Source organism: Thunnus albacares, chromosome 9 (genome assembly GCF_914725855.1).
Source record: "Thunnus albacares chromosome 9, fThuAlb1.1, whole genome shotgun sequence".
Lineage (NCBI taxonomy): Eukaryota > Metazoa > Chordata > Actinopteri > Scombriformes > Scombridae > Thunnus > Thunnus albacares.
In genome coordinates this window covers 23,771,488-23,798,901 of record NC_058114.1, presented here as the reverse complement: position 1 = coordinate 23,798,901, position 27,414 = coordinate 23,771,488, and the positions used below count along the sequence as shown (strand labels likewise).

At 41.4% G+C, this 27,414-nt stretch overlaps 2 protein-coding genes across 4 annotated transcripts; one reads left to right on the top strand and one right to left on the bottom strand.

The window, feature by feature from the left end:
• Nucleotides 1–295: 295 nt before the first annotated feature.
• On the bottom strand, nucleotides 296–7,054 carry atp5f1d (ATP synthase F1 subunit delta). Its single transcript, XM_044362323.1, has 5 exons — nucleotides 6,791–7,054; nucleotides 5,531–5,684; nucleotides 4,672–4,760; nucleotides 625–754; nucleotides 296–430 (listed from the first exon to the last, which is right to left on the bottom strand). Exons 1-4 carry the CDS (start codon nucleotides 6,905–6,907, stop codon nucleotides 632–634), a joined length of 483 nt encoding a protein of 160 aa, XP_044218258.1. The 5' UTR covers nucleotides 6,908–7,054; the 3' UTR covers nucleotides 296–430; nucleotides 625–631.
• A 150-nt stretch (nucleotides 7,055–7,204) lies between these two features.
• On the top strand, nucleotides 7,205–24,744 carry cbarpb (CACN subunit beta associated regulatory protein b). Of its 3 annotated transcripts, none has more exons than XM_044360996.1 (12): nucleotides 7,206–7,984; nucleotides 8,979–9,167; nucleotides 9,278–9,416; nucleotides 10,132–10,204; nucleotides 12,121–12,269; nucleotides 14,349–14,410; nucleotides 15,064–15,226; nucleotides 15,770–15,941; nucleotides 16,343–16,498; nucleotides 16,957–17,194; nucleotides 17,772–17,961; nucleotides 19,099–24,744. In XM_044360996.1, the coding sequence occupies exons 4-12, from the start codon at nucleotides 10,157–10,159 to the stop codon at nucleotides 20,591–20,593; spliced, it is 2,673 nt and encodes an 890-aa protein (XP_044216931.1). In that variant the 5' UTR covers nucleotides 7,206–7,984; nucleotides 8,979–9,167; nucleotides 9,278–9,416; nucleotides 10,132–10,156; the 3' UTR covers nucleotides 20,594–24,744. The 3 variants fall into 3 exon arrangements, with proteins under 3 accessions (XP_044216932.1, XP_044216931.1, XP_044216930.1); XM_044360995.1 differs by having other exon boundaries at nucleotides 9,258–9,416; XM_044360997.1 differs by lacking the exon at nucleotides 9,278–9,416 and having other exon boundaries at nucleotides 7,205–7,984.
• Nucleotides 24,745–27,414: the final 2,670 nt, after the last annotated feature.

Sequence of the window (27,414 nt, the reverse complement as noted above, 5' to 3'; positions counted from 1 at the left end):
CTCCATTACAATCTATGGCTGATATCTGCTGCCACCAAGTGGCAGAAACACTGGTTGCCTTTTTCCACACATTTCAAGTCTGATTAACTAGAAAAGCATTTCCTGGAGAAAATGTGTGACTGTAAACTGTCATTGTCTTTATTTTTGTGCAACAAAGGTTTGTATTGTATACAGCGACTGAATTATCAAATCTATGGGGGTCAATCAGACTCCAGTGGCTTCATGTATTATATGATTTATATAAAATTGTCATCATTTAGAGGAGCAAAAAAACAACACAAACGCCACCAGCAGGTAATTCCAAATAAATTTATTTTGTTATTTCATCCACTGTACAAAGCAAGTATGGAATCCTCTGGACACTGACGTGACTGAGCTGGAAACACAGAGATGGACCGTTTATTTCCATCAAAGCAACAGAAAAGATTGCCTAGAAGTGGAAAAAAACAAAGTGACTCAGTTTGACACGCACAAATAACACTGAATGTGAGTGACCACTGATTTCCTGTCAACATTTCCACTTTCAATAATAGCATGTACCCTGCGTTATTATTCTGATTTAACTAATAAACTGGATGGTTTCTCTCAACACCAGATCATGGTGCAGTAGGCGATCTGTCATACCACAGGTCTATTCCAGAGCCTTGACGATAGCCTCGTTGGCCTCTATGCTGATCTGAACTTCTGCCCTCGCTGCCTCGTCGGATGTACCAGCCAAGTCAGCCTGGGCCTTCTCCAGGTTGGCCTTGGCAGCCTTAAGATAGACAGAAAAACAGAATGGGGAAACAATGACAAACAGCAAAGGAAAGAAAATGACAAATCCCTCAATACAGATCTTATTTTATTACAAAACAAGCATTTTAAACATTTTAGTTGTGGCTGTCTCCTCCTGGACACATTTACTACTCCAGTGTTAAAGCTAAAGCCATGAGCCAACATAATTTTACTTAAAATGCAACATCAAATTACATATCTTACAAAAAAAGCCTCTAAACAGGTTGATCATCCTGTTATTCTGAAAAATCATAGGACCACCCACTCACTGTCCAAAGGTACCTGAATAAAAATCACAGGAAAGGCAGCGGTAACAAAGCTCTAATCATCTTGAAAACCTTTTGAGGCTAACTGGGATGTAGAAGTCAGAATAGCGAGGCTGAGCAAGAATGAGTAAGAAGTGGGGAGAAAGACGAGCAGAGAAAATCCCCACTGCCTCTTTGCTCTGAAAGCTCCATTTGTCACAGTAGCGATTAGAAACGAGAAATGCCAAACATAGCTGGAAGTTAAAGGTCTCCCAGTAGGGATTTGACACATCTGCTATAACTCAACAGTGACTGACCTTTCCCTCCTTATTAACAGCATGGGCCCATGTGCATTGTTAGTGCAGAGTGGAAGACGACAAGGAAAAAATAACTCATTTACTGCTATGAAGTCAACTTGACAGTGACACTGGCGCTGCCCAAGGTCAAAGACAGACACCGCGGAGAGCGCATAATAACACAGCCTAGCATTAACAAGACTGACATTTAAACAAGGACTCAGCCTTCAAGTCCAACTGCAACACTGATCAGATGGATAATCATCAACTGGGAGGTGCTCATCAGCGCAGCAGATCAAAATGAAAGGGGACAAGAAAAAAAAAAAAATCTAGCATGGGTTCAAAGAATTGTCTCTGCTGTCAACGACCGCGTCCCTGCTGGGAAACAAACCAGGGTGAACAATCGGTAATTATGCATGCCTCTACAAATTGGATATGGAAACCCATCACACAAATCTCATTAAAACATAAAAGATCCATAAAGAATTGACTAAGCCGCACTAGATTGACATTTTGAAGACATGTACATGTTGACAGTGAAAGTACAAGACGACGACAGCAGCGGTTTCACATGTACCAAATGCGAGGCGAAGCTGATGTCTCTCTTCAAAAACAAAAACAAAACGATCTGATCGTGTGTTATGTGTGAGAAAAAGTGACGCTCTGTCTGAATTTCAACCAGATTATGACTGCTCCTCGAAATGATCCTCTCTATGTATTTTTTTTTTTTCTCCAAAATGTGCAATTTGAAGAGAAGATACTAAACTTGCTTTCATGCATCTTTTTTTCTTGCTCACCTGCACAGTGTTCAAAGCTAACTGCAGAACAAAAGAGCTGTTTGGGATTTGCTCACTTAAGGACACTTCAGGTACAAAGATAATTGCTGCAGTGTCTCGAGAAGCAGAGTTTTAAGACTGTGAGACCAATTTACAGTCTTTTTTTAGATTTTTAGAAGAACAAAGCTGGCAAAAACAACCAGCTTCTGATTGAACATAATTATTTAAGTGCTATATTCAAATCATCTGTTAAGAGGATGTAAAATCCAACTGTTTATAGTAAAACCAATTTTTAAAAAGGACATATTGTACTGATATCCATGTTCAAAGATCGAACATGCACTGCTGAAAAAACTGTTAGAACTTGATTATACAATAAGCTTTCAACTAACACAGAAATTAATAAATTTAGTCTCTCGATACATTAAACAAAAAAAAAAGACTTGTGTAACTTGTGTTGTGACATTATGAATCTCAGTCCTCAAGTTCAAAGGCTGTGTTCATGCTCATTAAATACCACAAATATTGATCAGCAGCATTTATACCTCATTAAAAATATGTGATAAGACCATCAAAAACCATTAGGCAGTTTATAATGGGGAGATCAATGGCACCATTAGCTGGCCAGTCATTAAAGCAAATACAGGCCCGGTGGATATATAATAACAGGATCACCTGTACAGTACAATAAAAAAATAGTACAATCAATTAACTATGTATTAAATACTACCTTTGTTACTACAATTTAGAGGTCGACCGATTAATCAGTTTAGGATGTTTTACAAACTACTGGAATCAGTGGATCTTGGCTCTGATACTGACCGATGGCTGCGCAGCCTCCACCGGTCACGTGGGATGTAAATCACCGTTTTGCATGGAGGCCCCATACGCAAAGTCAATGTAATCATGGTTTTCCCTGCTATTATAAGATAGTATAATAGCATGTAAGTGTTTTTTCACAACACCTAAGCCGAATAAAAGGAAAAAAAACTATGCTGAGGGTTCTCTACCACAGTCATGCTAGCTTTGCTGTTTTTCTCTCTTCTGCTCCCGGTGTTTCACTGAAGGTGGGGCTGAGTCCCACACACACACACACACACACACACACACACACACACACACACACACACACACACACACACACACACACACACACACACACACACACACACACACACACACACACACACACACACACACACACACACACACACAGAGCAAACAGCAGAGCAGAGAGTCCGTTGGACACAGTGAACCAGGTGAAGTTGATGATAACCACGCTCGCTACTGTAAGTGCAATAAAACCTTTGCGAGTATTTTATCAAACCACCTTTTCGACAAGCATAAATATTTAGAAAGGTGATATTTCCACCTGCTTTGTCCGCTGTCTCCAGGCATGTTTTACACAACCACGGCACACTTGTTAAGCGAACAGCAATAATACCAATAGCGAATTGTTACGAACAAGCTAAAACGAAAACTGTGTGTTGTCTGTATGTAGTCTAACTGTTTATCTTAGTTTGCCACAAATCTTAAAATGTGGCAAATTCTTGTAAACTTCTCTGCTGGCTGAGACAAACCAGCTGCTCCTCTCTACCAGCGGTACCCGCAGCAGAGAATCACATCAGCAGCAGAGGACAGACTGATACTGACTGATGTCTGTTCTTCATTCTTTCTAAACTTCACTCAGTATTTTGATGTCAGGAATATTATTTATTTTATTGACATTTAAGATTTGTTCCCAGTGAGATATTACTGAGTTTATATAGTGACTTTGCTGTCGTGAACATTAATGTTGCTGCTTTAGAAACAGTGTTTAGCTGTATTTAAAATATAAATCAATTCTTATCCTGTTCTGAATTTATCATTTTTAAAAATGATAATCAAATGATTTAATGATAACTAAAAGTAATCTTTAGTAATGAGAAAGGACCAGTAAAAGAACTGATAAAGATCTGGGCCAACAAAAGTATGGATAGATAGAGAGATCCAGATTTATATATTTATTCAGCTTCCAAGCCATCATTATTATGATTTTAAAAATCACTACAGTTCTGATATCAAAGTGATAACATGAACTAAAATTAACTAGTCTCACACGCTCCCATGTTTAAAAATGCAAAAAGATCATTCTGAATTCTGACATTTCATTATTAGACTGCAGTTGAACTCATTCTTTTCCAAACTCTGCAAATTTCTTCTTTTCATCAAGAAATTTTCTGTCAAGCTTTCATTACATGCCTTTTTGTTTTTTTTACATGAAAATGTAATTTAGCTTCAGTAAATTCCTATTGTGTGGATAAAAATAGGCCATACAGACAGCATATCATTCAGTAGAGCAGATAGGAGTGAAGTTTTCATTTCATTTCATTTCAACTCTCATTTCACTGAGTCAGTTGCTGAAAATGGACGTCATTTTATATGTGTTTGAATAAAATGAAAAAAACAAGCAATGTAGGCATAAACTGTTAAGTATCTGATAGTTGACAAATGTCTACTATTTCAGGGTTTATACAGTCATACTGCACAACCCAAGTGAGGATTTGTATGTGAGTGGAGTGAAGTAGAGATTATACTCACTGCAATGTCCAGCTGGTCCAAGGGAACAGCCTCCTCAGCTAGCAGTTGCACTGAAGAATCAGCGTTGACTGTTACTGACCCGCTGCTCACTGCGTGCACACACACACACACGCACACACACACACACACACACGCACACACACACAGTGTAACTATACATGCCAACATACAGTCATCTCAAATGTTTTAAAACCGACGCCATGTGTGTTATAGACAACAGGCTACTTTTCCACATTGTTTCTTATCATCAACTTTAACATCTGAAACCTGACACTGGGATATTCAGTATACATTCTAAGTTAAATAGCTGCCTAACATTGTATCTGCAAGGTCAAAAATGCTATCGTTTTGTTAACATTAAACAACTACAGCTTCAATGAGTCTGATAAAAAAAAAGACTTAAATCCAGGTGAATCCAGGTGCTGTTCATAAGCAAAATCAATGACAAATACTGTATATAACATATGAACAGAACATCTCGGGATCATCATGTTTTAGTTTTTCACAAAGATCTGTGTATGTAAAAATGTGGAGGTTAGCCTAAAAGCGGAGGAGTTGTATTTGATGTACGATGTACCATATAAACCAGCTTCTCTAGACTACAAGTGACCCCACTGACATCTTTAATGACTAAATTGACCCTTTACATTCACACACATGTTCAACTGTGACATTATCACTCAATGGTGATCTGATATTTTTGTTTACTGTTCAATCATCCTCAACAAAGCATTATTACCTATTATTTGCCTTCACAAAGACACCAGTGGTATCAGAGCATACTCTTGAGAATTCAGGGAAAAGACGTCATGGCCAGTTAGGGTAGGACTGTCCACTCATTTGCCGAGCAAAATCTTACCAAAGTATTTGGCGGAGGAACCGTCGTCACTGAAGACTGTGACCACACCGGGCCTGAGCACCTGCAGGGTGGGTACGTGGGCAGGGAGGATACCAAACGCACCGGTAAGTGTGGGCACATCAACCTGTTTCACACTGGCCTCTTTGAAGAACACCTGCAGATATGAGACAGGAGATGAAAGATACATTCCCTGACTTATGGACAGCTCTGCGACTGTTCAACATTAAAGAATGGTGACTGACCACATGTAGAGCTAGAAAGAATAAAATAGTTAATTAGTTAATTGATAAACAGAAAATTGACACTGGCAACTAGTCATTTTTCATGCAAAATGCTAATCATTCACTGGTCCCAGCTCCTCAAATATGAATATTTTTAAGCTCATTGTTGTCAAATGTGATAGTAAGCTGAATGTGTTTCTCTGAAATTTTAAATAATGAATGATTAATCACGTAAATAATCAAAATGATCAATTAAGGACTAAAACAACTGTTAGCTGCAGTCAGATTAAAGATGCAGCTGTCAAACTGCAGAATCTAGAGGACTGCAGAGCTTTTCATCTATAGCCATGATAACAAGATCATCACCTCTCCATTCACTTTTTTCCATGCACAATAACATCACGTCATTAACCATACGTTTTAGTTTGAGGATCAAATACACACCAGTCCAGCATGCAAAACATGATGTGAAGAAGATACGGAGCATTGTGTGAAACTAGACTCTTTACACTAGAGGAGCAGTGAACTGGATTTAGTAAAAGACGTTTGTGGGACGAGACTTATCCATAGATGAACCTCAAGGTTAGAGGTGTGTTATCTAAAACTGTCATGCAGAGCACCGGTAAGACAATGTGTCTCATTTCAGGCTAACGTCACATACACTAGTGAACATTTTAATGCACATGAATGAGTTTACTGGCCTATAAATGAGAAATTATTCTGTGGTGACTGTTTAGCGAAGCATACTTTTCAGACACTGCAGGTCAAAGACAGTGAATGACAGCTAGCTTGGCTAAAGTTAGCGGCGCTGCAAGCTCAGAATGCAGTAACTTAACCGTACGAATATACGTAGTAATGATAGCAAACTCATGCACTAGTAAAAGAAAACAAACAGACAAACAAAACAAAACTGCTGAATGACCGCGGGGGTAGGGCTTTCCACAAATGTGACAGTACATTTCAACACGACAGTAAGTTAGCCCTTTAGCTCACGCTAGCTGGGCCCGAGAAGCCTCGCCAATAGTTACTGTCAGGCTACCTGTGTAGGGGAGGCGAAAGTGAAGGACATCTGCGGGGCACCGGAGACGGCTTCGGCGTAGGAGCGAGCCTGCCTCAGCACAGGGAGGGAGCGACGGAGAAATCTTGCTGCCATCATGTCTGAAAATCTGATTTTATTACACGCACAAGTGAATGACTGAGATCCCCAAGCCCTTGCGTGAAGGCAGTCGGTGTGCGGCTTGGTAGGACAAGGACGTTGGTAACCTACCCATAAGGCTTTACTGTGGCGCAAAGGAGGCTGGGTCGTGTAGTTTAAAAAAACATTTTTTTAAAGGCGCAGTCAAGGTTTAGGTTGAGATCATAAACTGTATGATATATAATCTGTATGCATGTCTAATAATATATAAACTGTATATAATCTTTATATACAGTCTATGGTTGAGGTTTGTTAAACTAGTGAGTCTGAAATACCCTTCAGTGTTCATTCTTTGCTGTGTTTACATATGAATTTAGAAGATTAAAGACTTAGGGGACAACATTTTGGGAAGAATAGCCCAAGTGGTAAAACTGTATATCTATCTGTATCTATATCTATATCTATAACTGTATCTATACCCATATATATGGATAAAACGTTTATTTCCCCACTGTTTTTTCATGTAGGAGGCCACTGAGCATACACTGCCAGTAGATGGCGTCAAAATCATGTGCCACAGTTCAAACAGACTATAGAGACCCCTTCTCGTCTGGGACAACGTTTCTGATGCTCTTTTGTGTGCCACTACTGACACACAAAGACATTCCCAAACTTACCGACTCCTGAGCCTGCGCAGTTTCACCAATTTTGCAAGTCTTGCAATCGACTGCTTATCACCCAAATAAAATAGGTAAATAAAAATAAATATAACTTTGTAACTTTGTAAGAGAAGCCAGGCAGTTGCCAAAATATATATGAGCAGAGTGAGATATATGAGTTCATAATATATGAGTTCACTGCTGCGAAGACTGACTGGAGTATCGGGATCATTTTAAGAAACCCTTCAATCACACCGCTTTACCTCACTTCTCGCGTCACGTGGTGCGTCTCTGACTGGGTGGTGGGCGTGTCTTAAACAGTGGGGTTTCATTCATAAATACTTTTAGCTTTAAAAATCCACATTAAAGTGCTCACAGAAGAGTTTGACGTTATTGGCTTTGCCCCTCCACCCCTGCATGGACCAGGCTGGTTGAGTAGGTGAGTGCTGCCTCTACTGCATGCGTGCTTGTGCGTGTGTTTGTGCAGCCAGTTCAAATCGTGAGCTACCTTCTTCTCTGTAGGTGTCACCGGACTGATGAAAATCATAAGCGCCTGTGAAATATCAAGATGGCATATTAATCCATTTCGCTTCAGTTTTCGTCGTTTTTTTAAAGTTTACTACCGGCTGCATTTCATCACGTCATATGATGGGATTTTTGCATTCTTGCGAGAGATTTTATTAGCTAAGGAAACAGCAGCCACTTCCAGAGCCGATGCTCATTATTGTCTTTTCCGGGAAAAATATTGCCGTAGCGAGCAATAATAAATAAGGATGCTTGTAGGCTACTTTGCGCAGCCATCCATTATTAACAGATTATTACAAGGTTCAAAATGAACCAGTGGCTCAGTTTTGTTCTAGGGAAGAACAATGGGGCGAAATATAAAGGCTTCTCGCAACAAAATGCGTCCAGCCACTATAATGCCGCTGCTGTTAGACCGAAATTTTGTTAAGCATGATGGGATATGCCATTGCTGGGACACCCATGTCTTACCATCTGCTCAGTCACTAATCAATAGAGCAGCCCTCTGGGTTTGCAACACCACAGAAGTGAGAAATTCTCAATAAAGTATTAGACTCAATTGATTTATAAATATGGTGTTTTCCATAATGTTTCCTTATATCCTTCTGTTGCCTAACAGAGCAGAGTAAAGACAGCCAAGTGTAATTAGACTACATGTTATTTCTATATGGTTACTTGAGTGTTTTATTGTATTCAGTAAACATGCTGAGAGCAGCTTTAGCTTTCTCACCGCTGAAAGAACCAATCAAAGGATGTGTTCTGATGTTTGGTATATCTGATCACCACTACTGAAACACACAGATCTCTCATGTGCATTTGTTGAATGCAGGCACATATGCAATGTACAACGAATCAACACAAACAACTGGCTAACTAACCAATCATTCTGCTGTTGTTGTTTTTATTATCAGCCATGCAGCACTGCCGTCCTGTTGCTCCAAGGCCAGTGGGCCAGCCCTGAGAGGGAACACTGCTGCTCAGGCTCATTCGGCTGGGTGGGCTGAAGTGGCTGAGGATGCACCAAGGGAGCTGAGGAGGAGACTCTCGAGCCACAGCCTGACACACACATCCAGAGCTGCTGCGCACTGCCCTCCATCAGGGTAAGACTCTAGGCTGGTAGAAAGCAGGATGTGGGTACAGCACAGCAAGGGAAGCATTCTGGTCACAGCCCGATGTGTTTCCCCTAACAGTTTTCTTGCTTGGACGGTAGATGAAGGGAATTAGAGAGGCAGGCAGCAAAGAGCTCGGCAGTAGCTTACAGGTTGTGGTGCTGAAGTTGAGTGCTGCAGTGACTGGCAGGCGAGCAAGGAGTGCTGAGTGCTGCTGGCATGCTGCTTTTCCCCTGCTGGGTGAGTAGATCTATCCAGTGTGTGTGTGTGTGTGTGTGTGTGTGTGTGTGTGTGTGTGTGTGTGGGCGTTTGGTGCAGCATAGCAGTATTAATGGCTATGATCTGTAGGAGCGAACGCATAGCAGCAGCAGTGGTAGTGGAACTCAGCTGCCAGTGTTTAGTAAGAGCTTGTTGTTTCTCTCTGCTCTCTCTCTCTCTATCCGTGTGTGTGTGTAGGAGGGGGGGGAGGGAGGGGGAGTAAATGGAGAGTCTTCGGGCCGGTATGGAATTATGGATGATGATTTACAGCAGAGATGCTAAGATTTGCATCTTCAGTGGGATTTAACGCATGCGTAGAAGCCCATGCCGTACACACACACACACACACACACACACACACACTTGGTCTCTGCCTGGTCTTGCAGTCTGTTGGAGAAGCAACAAGGTTTTTTTTTTGCTGCAATAGGCATCTTCTATCACATTTTACAGTTTGACATAAATATTCTTTTGCCCCGCTATTAGACATCAGTCTGTGTAACTGGATTATACCACCAGTCTTTATCCGGTGTAGTCAGAGAAGTTTTCTTCTATGTTTAAATATACAGTATGTGACTGTGTGGATTTGTTATCGCAGATAAAATGCAGCAGTTAATGGTTGACTTTGTGAGCCGATGAACAGCTCCAGTAACAGTCATTTCCTCTCTGTATTTGTGTGTGTGCATGTGTTATCTCTCAGGGGGACTCAATAGTTGGCCTGGACCATGAGCAATGAGTCTACCGTCTGGAACATCCTACCAGAAAACTCCACAGTAAGTCTGCTTTTCACCACGGACTTATTCTCAGACTTCCTGTGTGTGTGTGTGTGTAAGTGTGTGTGTGTGTGTGTGTGTGTGCACGTCGTGTCCTGCTCACCAACAGAACCACACTCTTCCCTCATATTCTCCTCTGGCCGATTGACTGGCTAATAGAGAACATCCTGACCTGGACCCGAAATAATTAAATCTGTGATCTAATCTCAGCTTTAATTTCCCCTCGCGGAGAAATTACAATGTGACGTCAGAGTCTGGCACTCATTAACACTTGCTGATCGTTCTCCCCCCCCACTGTCCATCGAGACTCTGTTATCTTTACATAACCTCGGTTGTCATGTCACTCTGATATTCGGTAAAAGCACAAGATCTGTAGCTGTTTTCTTTCATTCATGCATCATGTTATTTTAAACAAGCCTCAGTTTTGTAGCCTACAAAACATAATTTTAATAAAGCTATATAATCCAGAAACTAATTACTTCATAGAAATACATTATTTATTATTTATTTATTCCACATTATTTAATAAAAGTAATTTTAAAAATTGATGTGGTGTAGAGCTGAAACAATCAATTTATTAATCAATTAGCCTAAAGAAAATTAATTGGCAAATATTTTGATAATTGACTTATCGTTGTTGTTTTTTTTCTATCAAAAATGCCAAACATTCTCTGGTTCCTGCTGCTCAATTGTGAAGATTTTCTGCTTTTCTTTGTCTTATGTGATAGTGAACTGAATATCTTTCGGTTTTGGAATTTTAGTCGGACAAAACAAGCAATTTGAAGACGTCAATTTGGGCTTTAGGAAAGTGTAACAGGCACGTTTCACTGTATTCTGACAATTTGTTAATCAAATGACAAAGAAAAAATGCTCAGATTTGATCTGAAATTATGAAAAAATCTTTAAATTGTTTTCATTCACTTAAACATTTTCTTGATTAAGTCATTCAACTTTAGGTAGTGGCGAGCACTGAACTGCTAGTTGTACCAATGAATTGTTCATGTTGAAATTTTTATAATTTATCACATTTTCAAAAATATGTACTTGATGAGATAGTAGGTCAAACATATGCAGCATGACTGTTTTTATTATCAGCAATAGCTTTCCATTAATAACATTTCTCCATTGATGAGGCAGCAATTTCAAGATGTCTTGTCCTCCTATTGTGAAAAATGTTTATCCTTGTAAAACTAACTGAATGTTATTGTCTAAATCAAGTGACCGAAGGTACCATAGAGTCTCTCTCAGCGCTCCTTGTGTGTTTAATTCACTCAGCTGCAGTCCTCCTAGTGAGAGAGCTTTCCCATAGCTAAGGTACACTGTAGACAGGTTAATAGCCCTGGCATTTATTGATTAATTGCACTATGCAGGCCAACCAACCAGTGGGGCTAAATCAATCTTTTAAGCTGTGTGGTGTTGCTGTGAAGGAAAAACAGCTACAGAGTAAGGTAGTAAATCCAGGCTTCAGTTGATGTGTCAGACATTTCATTTCAACTGTCTGAGAATCACTTAAACCTGCAAAGCGCACTTTTATGTACACATGCATTTCTGGTGATACTTATATGTCATTGTATGTCTTTTCAAAAATGTGACTTCTTGATCTGAAGTCAAATTTTCCATATTTCATATCTGGGCTGGGTAGCAAGAAGTAGCAAGTAGAAGTGTTTTTTAGCTCTATCCCTCAGCTCAGAGAGGAGCAGCATTAATCACCAGAGTAGTTCTAGTGCTTTGATGTTGATGTGGAAAGCTTTTTGCTTTTACTTGTGCACTTTCTCTCTCTTCAACCATCACATTTGAGATCCAAACTTAGCACAAGAAAACGCCTACATCTATCTATCTATCTATCTATCTATCTATCTATCTATCTATCTATCTATCTATCTATCTATAGTTGCCCTTTGTCCTTTGTATCTCAGGAGATCCCGTTCGAGACCGAGGAGCAGCAAGATGGCTATGCACTCCTCCTGGTGATCCTCTCCATCTTCCTGGTAGGAACGCTGATCTCAATCACTGTCCTCCTCATCGCCTGCCGTCGCTGCTGTCGAGGAGGGCAATGCTGCGCCAGGTGCGATGCAAAAATTATGAATACATTGATCTTTGTACTAATTCACCTAACACCCTCATCCAGTGTGACTTATAAAGACTGCAGCAGTACATAAGATCCATGGCGTTATAAGGATCCAACAGTAAGAACTGATGTAACATAATAAAAGCAGTAATAACAAGATGCCGGCAATAACTATGAGGCCTGTAATCTTCAGTTTTTGTTGACACTGCGACACAAAGGTGTTCATTCATCTCTATGGTAATTTTGAGGCGAGAGATTGTGGTGTTGTTGTGTTTTGGGGTTTTTTTCATTATAAGATATTATTGCATGGTGTCTCTGTTATTTAACCCCCCAGGTTATCCTGTGATGCAGTCTAACACAATAACACCAAACTCTACATCCTTGAAAATTCACACAAACTTAAATCAACACTACCCCTACGCAGTTTCAACAAAAACTGAAGATTGTTTGCTTCACAAAGGTAGCAGAGACAGGCGCACAAGTGTTGCTTTTACTGTGTTGCATGAAAGCATGCGTGCGTGTGTGTGTGCACACATGAGTACACACAGTTTGTTGACAGAGACTACTCCTTCTGAGCTCACATGCAACTGCTATTTAGAGACAGACTGGTACTTATACTGAGCATGTATACTTACATAATAGATGAGGCTCATTGCAATTGCAAATGAAGCTAACTACTTCCTATGGAATTGTGCAGTTTTCTGCACCATTTGAGTCCCAGAACCATCTTCAGTATGATTCCATTAACAGACAATGCAGCGATCCATTAAGCAAATTAAAGCGTCTTTACAATGGGGGAGAGCCGTTTTGCAGCTGGTAGGAAAAAATGATGTAAGCCTATAGATACTCATGTAAGCATGTTAAAGCGGGACAACATAGTGCATTCACTCATTATACAAGTCTGCTGTTGGAGTGTCAGGACCCCTGTGGGGCTGTTATGAAAACACCTTGCTGGAAGCACATTCAATATTCATGCTCATTTATTTCTGATTCATCTGTGTTCATTCAGCAGTAACACAGCTACCCTCAAGACGCTTTGTCCCTTTCTACAGCAGCAGGCATCATCACATACACTTGAATATACAAGAGCACACCAGCTAGAGGTAGATAAACACAGAGCACAGAGGCTGAGCTGTGAGAAGGCGAGGTTTGCTGGGGGAGAGCAGAGGAGAATCGGCCAGACTGGTACAAATGATGAGTGTAATGAGATTTCATAGCAGCCATCGGCTGTGATTAATCTCGCGTCTCTACTCAGCCCTGTGTGCACACAAAGAATACACACACACACACACACACACGCATGCAAACTCACACATAGGGTAGTGGGAGCCACAGAGGAAATGAAAGACAAGAAGAAGCACAGATCTGGGTGGACCAAGCAATCCCTCAAGTCATTTCACACCCACATACACACATACACAAACACACACACACACACAAGCACATACATGCAACTCATAACTCTGCACAAAAATATCAGATGAAGAGAAATGACTGGAAAGAGCTTTCAGCTTCTTCTTTATGGCTCATAAAGTAAATTCTGGGCATGGGATTTAAGAAGCTCATATGGGGGATCAACAGCTATTAAAGAGTTATCTGATTGAAAAAAGACTATATTACTATAGTCTATTACTATTACTATATAAAAGAATATATACACACTCCATCCCAACAACAATGCAATGTGTGTTTTGTCTGTGCCCTTGAAAGATGAGTGGAAACGGCAACCATGCTTTATCAGTTCAAGAGGTCCCCTGGCCCTGAAGGTTATCAAGTTACTGGCAATGATTTAGGCTCTCATTGATTATACAGCCAGGCAGGCAGCCATTTAGACAAACAGCATACTGGACATTCAGTCCCATGGCCTTGCCTTTTCTTGTCCTATAGCTGGATTTTTAAACTGTTGACCTGTACAGAAAAAGTCCAAGTGCATCAGACACCCTGAACACAAAGGTCAAATAGTAACACTGATCCATAAAGCCTTGTACTGTGCATCAGCAGGGATTGATAGATGAAAGACAGACTTCAGGGGTAATCATGTCACGGAATTGATCTGAATGTTTCTGTTTGCCCCAGGGCCAGCGATGACCCCGAGAAAACCAACACCACCTACGTGGAGGAGTCACAGCCTACCCATGGTAAGAGAAAAAATGGATGAGGAAAAGATGCAGGGAGCGAGGAGTGAGGGAATAGATAAAGAGGCGAGTAACTGAGGAAGGGAGAAATAATGGAGGCTGGGAGGCTGGGATTGGATTGATGGTGATGGAGGGATGCTAGAAGCAGAGATATTTTTATAGCGTCAGCACAAATGTGTAATCTATTCCATTAAAATGTTGTGATGTCGACCCAATTAGTTTAAGTAGCTGTGCCATTCCTGGAACACATTTTGACATTTTGGGACCAATGAATGCACTCTGTCTCCAATGAAAATGATTTACTGAAAGGCAGCATCAGTTTGGCACCAAACTGCTTTTGTAAGGCTTTTTTTTTTTAAGTCCTCCAGTCAGCAGTTTGCTATATTACCATACTCATCCTCCACAAAAGTGTCTGAACATCAGATGCTTCACTTCAGTTATACAGTTGACTTTTTCTTGAGCTATAGTAATCTTATGATATATTAGATTAAACATCAGCTATTACTCGGACCAAAATGCACATACAAAATGTGGAAAAGTACTCTAAGTGCTCTGTCTCTTTCTCTGTCTCTGTCACCACCCCCTCCTTCATCCATCTATCTACCTACCTATTTGTCTGTCTCTTCTGACTCTTTCTTCTTCGTATCTCTGGATAGAAATCACCATCAGGGTGGATGAGTCAGACTGCCTGTCAATGGCCAGCTCTCACGACCAAGAGACGGAGCGCTTCCTCTCCACGGGCACCACGGGCCGCCGCGTCTCCTTCAATGAGGCCGCGCTCTTCGATCATGGCAAGAAGGCCCAGGAGAAGGGCCGCAGGTCAGAAAGCATGAACACACAATCATACACGGAAGCCCACATTCACAAATGCTTTTTTATGCAGTGTTCAGCTCTCATTAATTTCCATGCGCCCCGGCTTTACCGCTTTTTGAGATCAAAGGATGTATAAGTTCCACTGTGTCCACCTCGCTGCTATGTTAGTTTAGGGTTAAGTGAATTAATTCAGAATGCATTATGCATGCTGTGGGCACAAAGAGCTCTCACCCTTTTGCATTATTTCAGTGTCCTACTTTTCTCTTAAAGCCCTGAGCCTGATATGCAAATTGTTCAGAAGGAATTATTCTGTAGGACTAAATGTAGCTGTGATGGACTGAAGTCAGATATTTCCCCATTGGCTGTTGTCTCTCATGGAGGATAAGCTTCATGATTTATGACTTATCAAGACTGTTTGAAGCTTGCGTCTCATCTTGCACAAATTTCACTGAACCCCTGTCACAGCTACGTAGCTTCACACAATGAGATATGTGTGCAGCATGTATCCATGAGGTATTTAGATTTCTATTTCTATGTTTTCCACCTCAGGTACACTCTGACCGAGGGCGACTTCCACCACCTGAAGAACGCCCGGCTCACGCACCTCCACATCCCTCCCCCAGCCCTCAAGATAGTCACTATCCATGAGTGCGACTCGGCTGAGAACACCATCACCATGACAACGCGCCCTGTCGCTAAGTCAGCACTTTCCATCTTCCAGGTGACAGCCTTGACCTGCTATTCGTCCTGATGCATCATTAGTCGTGACCGGGGCCAATTAGAACATCAATCTCTTGGGTCGGGGCAAGAAAATGTATCAACCTAATGTAGCCAAACACAGGGATCAGGGATCTCTCTGCCTGCTCATTTCAACAGGCCGTGCACATTGATTTCCCTTTTACGTAAAGCTGTTCAATCACTGATGCTGGGCTGACTGCCTGGGAGGGAAACTGGGCTTGATATTCATCCATGTTTATTTCCCTAAACATGGAAACGAACTTTAGAAATGGAGCTACTTAGTTGCCAACAGTAGACTGTGGTTATATGATGGATATGCATGACTGGCTTACTGAACAAAGCTTTGCAGAAACACTTAGTGTGTGTGTGTTTGTTTCCCTTTAGCCAATGCTGTGCCCCCTACCACAAACAGCATTGACCAGCCTGAGCGTCAATCCCAGCTGTGCCCTCCCTGGAGATGCTCTCAACTCAACAGTGGTGGACACCAGCTTCAGTGAAAACACTATAACTCTCAGCACTAAGGAGCCCAGCTCCAGCTCTGTAAGTTGCCTCCAACTACTGTATACTACATTTCACATCAGGTCATAACTCATGCTCACAATTATGATGAAGAAATTTATAAGTTTGGCATGTCACGCTGATTTTCTTGCTAAAAAATACCTCACGAGTCCAAAGCGTGCATACAAATTACTTGTAAGAGCTCATGTTTTGATAAACAAAAGACATAAGTGTGGTCCAACATGAAGGTTGTTGAGGTACTGTATTTGTAAAGTGATGAATTTCCAGTGAACCAACCAGTTCTTTAACCAATCAGTCAACTAGCCAGTCATCCATACGGACATTAGAGGGTCATAAAGCCCGAGGGAGGAATAACAAGAGTGATGGTTGATGAGTAAACAAGGAAGCCTGTGTGGAACGTCCCTGTCAGTGGAGATTATGCACAGACCACTAGTCATGGCAGGTTTTATTTCTGACCACATTTCTCTCTCTTTGCTCAGATTGAGATGATGGGAGCGGGTCCCCGGGGGAGAGGCAGCAGCGTCAGTGTCGGAGAAGGGGCCGCGGCGGGGAGCGGGGCCTCTCCTGCTAGCAGCGGTGCAGGAAGCCAGGGGCCTGTGCTGCAGTTCTTCACTAAACTGCGGCGCCATGCTAGTCTGGAGGGGGCCAGTCCCTACTTCAAGATCAAGAAATGGAAGCTGGACAGCAGCCAGAGAGCCTCAAGTCTGGACACCAGAGGTAATAGATACTTGATGGTGTGAGGTGTGTTTCTGGTAAATTATTTTTAGAGATGTTCTGTGCCAGTGCAGCAGGGGAGTGCTGTAATTCTTTGTGAGTCTTTCTAACAACCATAAGTGGGAAAATAAAGTTATACTGTTAGTAATTTATTTTTTCTATCTATTTATGTGTTTAGTATTTTTAGCAACCCTCTCTCGTGGTAAACAGACAATAGTTAAGCAGGGGGCTCCAGCAACCAACTGTGAGATGCCTCTTGGCTGCTAGGAGTCACATATACACACACATAAAAGACAGATGGCTCAGTGACGCAAAGTTTGGTCGTTCCAAGTCAATTTGAGCCCCTGAGTGAATCCTCCCTGCCGATCCCCTTCATCCGATATACACACACTTTTCCCTGCGCTACCCCAGGCTCACTTCTTCTATCATACCAAGACACCAGAAAGAATCCCCAAATCCCCCTCAGAAACCTCAACAGTTGATGGAAGCTTTCCCCTGAATTAAGTGTCACTTCACTTCTGCCTGCTGTTGCCCAACTCGTATAACTAACTGCTCTCTCCCCGCGTCCGCCGTGAGCCAGGCTCTCCAAAGAGGAGACAGTTCCAGCGCCAGCGAGCTGCCAGTGAGAGCATGGACCAGGACGACAACGACGCGCACCACATAGACCTCATCCAGTACATCGCCCGCACCCAGGACGTCCCCTACTGTCCCGGCCAGCCCACTACACGCCTCCTCTCTCCACCGTCCACACCACCTCCCTCCCTCGGCAGGTATCTTTAATTCCCTTGCCATTCATCCTGTCCACTGCTTTGCTGCCTTGCACTCATTTCTTTCCTGTAGCTAGAAAACCTATGGGAATGATAAATATATATATAGTAGGATACAGCTCTGAGTGCCAATTCTCAATCACTTTGACTTAACATAAAAGTGTGCTTTAATAAAGTCGGTGATACAAAAACATGCCAGATGAGCAGGGGTACAGTTTAAATCAGCTACAAATGAAAAATGACTTGGTGAAGAAAACTGAACTGTAAGTCACAGAAAAGTATAGAAAATGATTTTCTTGCATTTATTTGTTTTGCTATGACATATTTTTAGAAACACACCATAATGAGTGATTGTAAATACAGTTTAACCACAGTCTGATCCTTATTTAACTAGATCACTGTAAATAAGATGCCTTTTAAAACCAATTTCATGATTTTAATCCAGATGCGGGGGATTCCCAGAGTGCACTTTTTTGGAGAGTGGAGTGGAGAATTGGGACACGGGGTTTATATTTGGCATAGGAAACCATTCCATCGCTGACATGATCTGATAATGTCATGATGTTCGCAGAAGTGCAAGGGTCACTACGATCTGTTATTTTAAGTTTGCAATTATAGCAACGAGTTTGCTGAAAATGATGTTATGCAACAAAAATAACCAATTTGCCTAAGTTCTTTCTTATATAAGCATTTATTTTCCCACTTCACTGAATATTAAACAAAATCTGTATTTCCTGTGTATGTTTGCAAATGTTTGTTGTTGAAAATGAAAGCAATTTCCTGAAAGCTGCCATGACCTGAGAAATGTAATGATCCTTGTGGTTGTATACAAGTCATGTTACGCTCCGTACAGTATGCGTTCTTTAAATTGGCTGTTCCAAGATGAACGCTTTTCTGATCATTTTCATATGGCATCACTATTCAGCTGAGTTCAGTGTAAGGACATGCCACAGCACCCATTGCAAGTCATGACAATCATTCTGTGCACTGTGAACACAGCCATGTCTAAGATGAATGTGATATTAAGGGCAATGCTCTGACACTGACATTTGTTTTGCATGTTTCTGTGTTTCTCCCCTTCCCTCCTTCCTTATTTCTTTCATTTTATCTTGTCTCTCCTTCCCTGTGTGCACACTATAGGGTAGAGGTTGAGGTGTTAGTGGAGCCAAGTTGCAGCCATAGTGGACCAGGGGTGATTGGCCTATCCCCTGATCCCCAAGACGAAGCACTGTCCCTGGCAAGAAGGGAATGTGTTGATCCTTTGGACCCCCTAGATCCCCAGGACCCCCAGTCACTTTACAGAGACATCTGGTCACTACGTGCAACACTGGAACACTATGCTGCCTCTGACCAGAGCAGCAACAATGACAGGAACTCCGTCTGCAGCGATGCTGACAGTGTGTGTTCACTGGGCGGACGCACGGAGACGGAAAGAGGAGGGCTCCCTAGCTACCCATCCCAGGATTTAGGGGATGAGACAGAGGCTGGAGAGGATGAGAAAGACTTTTTGGTGTATATGGATGAGAAGTTGGGGGCGAAGGAGGCAAAAAAGAGGAAACAGGAAAGCACAGAATCAGAGCGAGGGGGCAGCGACGGAGAAACAGGGACTCGTAAATTGCTGCAGATGGACAGCGGCTACGCATCGATAGAGGCTCCATCTCGTGGTCCAGAAGACTTGCGACTGTTTGGGAGCAGCAGCAGCAGTGGCAGCCCTAAGGACAGAACAGCCCATGAGAAAAGGCACCACTTCACCAGTGCAGGGCGAACTGGCACTATCGGTGAGAGCTTTGAGTCTCATCTCTTCGAGGAGGAGCCGGAAGATGAGCTGTTACTGGGCGCCAGTGGAGGAGTTACCATAGAAACTGGTGCTGATTCACTGAGCTGGTTCCCATACGGTCAGATGCTCACACCTCGAGAGGCTGCACAGCCCTCACCTCAACTTCCAACCCTGCACCGGAGAGACTACAGCATAGATGAGAAGACGGACGCGCTCTTCCACGAATTTCTCCGCCACGACCCTCAATTTGACCAGCAGGAGTCGCCACTGAGGAAGCACCGGTCCAGAATCCACCTTCGCAAACAGTGGCAGCGGCACAAGCAGTGGAGCGACCCTGGTGTCAGACACTTTCAGTCCTCTTTTGAGAGACAACGAACCCCGCTACGGAGGGGCGACAGTGTTAACTACCCACTGGACACAAGCTACCACAGCACGCTCCCCCGCATTGTCAGTGCACCTGATGAGGAGACCAGCGACAGCAGCGCTCCTGAAACTCCGAAGATAGAGCCTACGACTATCAAGGATGGGGGGAAGGAGAGGGAGCAGGGTGTCACTGTCAGAGACTCTGAGGACCACGCCTCATCTTCTACCCCACCTCTGAGTGAGCATCCTGACCCTCAGGAGGACAGCAAACAGTCTGGACTCCCTCCCGAGCCCTTGGATGAGCGCTCGCCCCCTCCTCAGCTGCCCGACTCATCAGGCTATGGCCCGCAAACCATCACAGCAGAGCTCACAGACAAACTGACTGCTAACCTAGATGACAGGCTGTACATGGGCCTTCGCAGGACCAAGGACACAGCAACTGAGTGTGTGTCGGTGACGGCCACACATGCTTCTCCGGACCACAGCCCAGTGTAGCAGGGCTTCAGTCGTCCTGATCGTCAACCTCACTCCTGCTGATACACACTTTTCTTTCTATTTGGTTTGTCTTGCATCAGTTTAAATGTCTCTCTGTATACAGCTTGAATGGTATGATCCAGACCCATAAACAAAGACCGGAAAGTTTGCTTTAAATCTGTCCCTATTGAAACAATTATTCCCAGATAAACGTAGATACAGTTAATTCAGTAGCAATGCAACCAGTCTCTCTTCTGCCTATTGGCATTATATAGCTGTTCAATTTTGCCATTTTACAGTACATTGACGAAGGAAGATACAATTCAAAATAACGTTGGACGCAGCTAAAATATCACAAACAATCTAAAATCATTAGGTTTTAGTAATGTTTTTTTTCACATTTATTTGTTTCTATGTGTCTGTAGTCTGTTCGTTCTCTATCTTGGTGTATCTGCTGCTGTCAGTTCAGTGTCTGCTCTCCAGTATGAAATAGTGAAGCTAAGGGCCGGTGTAGCCGCTACACTTGTTGATCCACTGTGAAATCAGGTGCTATTAGTGGAATGCTACAGATCTGGACAAAGGTTACATGTACCTGCCAGGTCTGTGATAATGCATTATTGGAAAATAGGTACGTTTATAACTATTCCTGGGCTTAAGCATAGAATACCATGCTTAATCTATGAAAGCTATCAGAGGAGTACTTGATCTTGCTGTAGGCCTATTCCAGAAGAGAGTTATTCAGACTGGTTGTTTAGATCAGTGGTTTCCAAATTGTCAGGTGGGTCACTAGATGATTAAAGGGATACAAAAGAATGTAGCTAGCTAGCTATGTTGGAAGATGGTGTCCCCATTCTTAATACCGCCTACATAGCTCTGATTGGTCATTTATAGTCATAAAGGGTCACAAGTATATATTGCTTAATTTTAAGGGGCCATGAGCCAGAAAGCTTGGGAACCACTGGTTTAAATAGATGGACATGAATAACACAGTCAGCAAACGCCGGAGATATTTCTTTTGAAATCGAAGATGTCAGTTGATTCTCCTCGCTGAGTGTCTGACTGGTCAAATGCTTGTCAGTTATGTGATAACTGTTTATTATTTTATGTTTTTTATTCATGAGTTGTAATATATTTTTGTACGTCTGAATTGCTTAAATGACAATGAAAACTGACAGTGTGGCAGGTTTGAAACAGCTGAAAGGACAGGTTCTGCACCAAATAGACTCTTTATCAATCAAAGGTATGACAGTAGTTTACAACTACATAAATTATGAATGTAATCTGGGCGTCACTGACATGACCTCTGTCCTGACATGGAGAACAATCTCAGTCTGAGTCTTGTGTACAAGCCATGAGGTGGGCAGTTACATGAAAGCCGTTAGACAGGATGGCTGCCCTCACAGACATTTGGTGTTTATTTAATTTATAAGAAAGGCATGCTTTCTCGTGCATGGGGCTCAACAGAACAGGCTTTATTTGTCCGCATCTGACATTCTTGTTTTTCCCTCCTCTTCCTCTTCGTCTCCTGAGAAAGTTGACAGTGCAATAGATGCCTCCCTCGGGGGCTGAGGACTTCGCTTCCTGCCAGCTTATGAAACCAGACTGAACAAAGATGTTATTTGTAGTTAAATCCACTTTATTTTTTTTCTTATTTGGCTTCCTCTGTGTGATTGAGACAAACCAATGCTGCCATTCAAAGGAAACAACATCAGCAGATTTTGTCCTATGGGCAAAGAATGCAAGTAATGGCCAGCCTGTTGAAGAATTATGGTGAAAATCCATTTTTGCTCTTAGACCTCTGCTTTTACATCCTCAGCAGTAGCAGCAGGTTGATTGTAACCCAGTTTTGCTGATAAAATGTCATTCTCGGAGGGGCTGCCAGGCTCTCCGTCTCTCCCACGTGCAGTGAGGGGAGCCACTGCAGAAGATGGTGCTGAATATTAATCATAACAAGAGAGGGGAAGTCCTCCTTTCATCCCCTGTCTCCCTTCCCTCCTTCTTTGAGGCTGTTACACTGCAGCAAATTGAAAGAGGCAAATAGAAAATCAGAGAAAAAAATATTATCCTCCTCTCTTTGTTTGGGTGATGATGATGATGCTCCTTTTCCAGCCTGCCTAGATTAGATCTTTCTCTGATGCGTGACATGAGTCTCCTTTTGCGGCTAAGTGGACTCTGAGGCACAACCATCCTCATTAGGAGAACAATGGCTGCAGATCAAAAGAGGTGAGCTTAAATAAGGAGTAGAGAGGATAGTGATTTTTTTGCTTTCCTCTTTTCACATTTGACTCTACATGCACACATTCAGAGCTCAAACCATCATGTCACCATGAAGACACAAAATGTGCCCTGGCACAATTTTGTTCAATGAAATGACATTCTTTTTATGACGGCGCTAATCAGGAAATAAAATATCAGTAATCCCCCTCTCAGTTATGATGAAGCGTTCTTGATGATAAAAATTACTCAGCAAATTCTGGTGAAAGGGAAAGACATCTGCATTACCCACAATAAAAAGCCAAAATGTCTTGTACTTGTCAGTACAAGATGACGACAGTACAGCAACCACAACAATTCAAAGAAAATGGCCATAAAGGTTGATAACAAATCAGTACATTTGTACAAAGATAAAACCTTGCTGTGTATACAAGCACAATGTCACAGGAGCTAGACTAAATTGATGTCCTTCATTAGGTTTAGACAGATACTGTATAACTGGGGACACTGTGGTTAATGGTGTTTGTATACTAACCAGTAGCCTGTCAAATGCATTGATGCATAGCTGTGTGTAGGTCTGCATGAGAGTTAACATTTTAGTACAAATCTTCATATTTTCTCAGTTTTACGGTACAAAATTTCAAGTCCATAGTTAATGCTCATTTGTTCAAGGCAGAAGCTGAAACATTGGTATGACTAGAGATTTTGTATTTTATGGAATCCAAGGTAACACTTTCTATGACGCCCATGTCCATAATGCATTATAATCTGCTTATAGCACTGAATGATTATGCTCATAAGCACTCATAAATACCTATGCTTTATAACAATAATCATAACACATTATAAGCATTTTATAACTACTTGTAAGGTCAAATATCACAATACTTCATAATTGCTGGTAACTCACTGACATTTTTTTGCAAGGATCATAGTTTTCTCATAGCTGTAATACATTATCATTTTATAATGAATAATAATCATTTTATAATGCATTATAATGTGATTATAAGTTACTCTAAGTGGTCATTGGGTGCTTTGAGTGAAGTAGTGAAATTCCTGAGGTATAGGCAGATATAATACTGGTTATAGCTGGTTATAAGTCACTATAAGTGGTCATTGTTTGCTTTAATTTAAAAAAAGAAAAAAATATCATTAAATCTATGCAAGAACAACACAAAACATAAAATTAATTTTTTGCTTAACCGGTCATAACAGACAATGAATTGAGTACTCCAATTTGACACAACTTTTTGATGATGAACAACTGAATGATGGATATTTACATTTTACCAATGTAATGTTTCCCCAAAAAACTCACTCTAAAGACTCAGTTGACTCAAATTATAGATGATATCTGAAACATTTTCTATTTTACCTGTAGCTGTATATTTTACTTTTACGTAAATGTTTGATCAAAATTGACTCCTCAAAAAAAACTTGGTAAATGATAAGTGATTATAACTCATTATAAAATGATTATAATTACAGCTACGAGAATTATAAGACACTATGATCCTTGCAAAAAATGTCAGTGAGTTACCAGCAATTATGAAGTATTATTATACTTAACCTTATAAGTCATTATAAAATGCTTTATAATGTGTTATGATTATTGCTATAAAGCATTATGAATATTTATAATTATATAACTATAGTTATACAGTGCTATAAACAGATTATAACGCATGATAAGTATGTTCATAATGGGCATCATAGAAAGTGTTACAGAATCCACTTTTAAGAGTCATGCTAGGATGCTGTAACTGATGAGATTTTGTGAGATTTATTTCTTTGAAAGTAGAAGTATTTCTGTATTCCTTGCTTGTTAGTAAACTGCTAAGTAAAAAAAGATGAGCTTTCTTAACAACTTTGCTTTCTATTGAGCCTTGAGGGACCAAATCATAAAAAAGTGCTATTTTAGGGTTGTTTTCCAATCTGTGAATAAATGGATTAAACAAAAATGGTTCTAACTTGCCTTATTTCAAGGGTATGGTTGTTAATCAAGGCGTGGGAACAGATTCCAGATAAGGCTCCCTCTCATGAATCTCATTTCATTTTTCCCTGTTGCTTAGGCTCATATTGATTTCTTGCCTCTTCTTATCACCTCCTCCAAATTAATTGGAGAGAAAAGCCAAATCCAACCTGTGATCTACAAAGGGGACATCTCAAATGTCTGCCTTGCTTTTCACACATTATAATATATTCCCCTGGTTTCCCCTAAGTTTAGAAGAGTGCAAACAGTGAACTGTAACAGTATGACGCTGCTTTATCCTGCCAGATGCTTGTTTTGATGTCAATCAGAGTGGGAGACACATAATCACAACTGTTGGAACTAGAAGTCTAAATAGGATCATACTGTGGGCTAAATGATCCTAATTCTAAACCAAACAGAGAGAAAAAGGGATGACAGCTATGGACAGAACTTCCCCAATTTGATACATCTGAACATTCAACAAGAGTACAAGAGTCTGTCAAGCTAGTGGCACAGCGCTGCTTTGAGCTAAATGCTTACAGTGTGTTAGCATGCTAACATGCTGATGTTTGGCAGGTATAATGTTTACCATGTTTACCATATTAGTGTGTAGCCTGTGTGGGTTTCCTCCAGATGTTCTAGCTTCCTCCCACAAACCAAAAACATACAGGGTAGGTTAACTGGCGACTCTAAATTGCCCAAAGGTATGAATGTGAGTGTCTGTCTCTGTGTGTCAGCCCTGTGATTGACCTGTACCCTGCCTCTCACCCAGCCCCCCCTATGACCCTCTAAGAAAGGATAAGCAGTATAGCTCATGGATGGATGGACAAAGTACTAAATTTAAAATTTGACCTGATGATAGTGCTAGATAAGAAATCAGGGCATAGAAGTGATTACAATGAATACTTAAGAGGGCATGAATGTCCAATTCATCTAGTGGTTGTTGAGACATTTCACAAATGTGAACCTCATGGTGGCAGCAGAGGGAAAGTCAGGGGATCATCATCTGGGAGCCATGAATGTCTATAAAATATGTGCCAATCCATGAAGTAAATGTTGCGATATTTCACCAGATAAGAGAAAACCTGTTTGGTCAGATTCGTTCTCCGGGTGCCACCAATATCTGTGCCAAATACAATGGCAACCCAGTTGTCAAGACATTTTAAAAGCCAAAAATGTCGACCTGCTGATGGCACTAGAGGTAAAGTCAGGCGATCACCAAAGTACATAGGAGTTCTCAGGGGACCATGAACGTCTGTGCACAATTTCATGGATTTCCATCTTTTAGTTGTTGAGATATTTCAGTCTAGACCAAAGTGTGGACCAACCAACTAGCATTGCCATTCATAGAGCCACATGCTAAAAACAGTGATGGAATATTCTAGTTTTCCATTACCCAATGAGCAGAATTCAATTGAGCATTTTAATCAGCAAGATATAACAAAAGGTATATATATAGGTATGTAGGTAGGTAGGTCAGTATATAACAAAAGGTGCAATGACTACTGGAGCCACAGCTGTATATAAACATGTGGGTTTGAGTGCTACGTAAAAGAAAACTCCTTTGCATTGATCTAAAACACACTCTCCATCAAACTTGAGGACAGGAAGTGATGGTCAAGGATTGATCTAAATTAATGCAAAGCCTGATTCTTCCTGTGCAGGAACAGGCTTGTCACAGTAGAAGCCACAGATCGCCTTTGCAGAGTCTGGGATACCGCCAACCTACCAATCAAAACGATATATCAAAGTCAATGTGAAGTGAACTGCGGAGTGTTGCTGGATGAGATGGAGGAGACTGCAGGGAGCAGAGCAGGGACTGCTGCTTCTAATGCGGAAAAGAAAGCCACTAACAGTCAGGAGTCTTGTATTTAGCAAGGATTGTGAAAATTGAAGTGAAAATATGTCAGAGCCACATGTGATTCCGTTCATCATATTCTTATGACAAATATACCTTAGTAATTATAGTTAAAACAATAGCCAATTATTGACAATTGAAAATAATCAATAAAATCAATGACAAAGACAGTAACAAGGCAAAACAATAATCATGAGATTATTATATAAACACAAACTGAGACATTAAACAGACAGAGTTGTGCTCCCTGCATCATTTTCATTTAGAAAAATAACATTTTCATCACAGCAAATTTATAGCCTTCTATGAAATAACTGTCAGTCAGATTTAATACACATCACTATGCACATTATACTGACAGACTAGTGGGTGAATAGTGCAGTCTAAACAAGCAACATTCATTCAGTGAAGGCTCGGGGGTGAATGTGAAGCTTTGGGGAATGTGACATTGAGCTTTTCTGAAAGAAGGGGGACTGCTATGGTTTCTGTGTTTCACCCTTTTGCATCACCCAGACTGAGCCTCACCTCCATCACTGTGTTCATTATCCCGCAGCCAATCACTGAGCCAGACGCCTGAGAAGTCAGCCAGTTGGGAGTTTGTGGAGGGGTTTCCTTCTCTATGTGCAAGTACGTCATCATCTGAGCAGACTGGCAAATCCATCCTTTGAGGCTGTCCACATCTCTGTTTCCAAGTCTCTGTCAAAACAGCAACCCACGGGTGAATGAAAAACTCCATGCATCCTTTGTGTTATCACATATTAAAGATAATGGTCACATTTACATTTTGCAGATGCA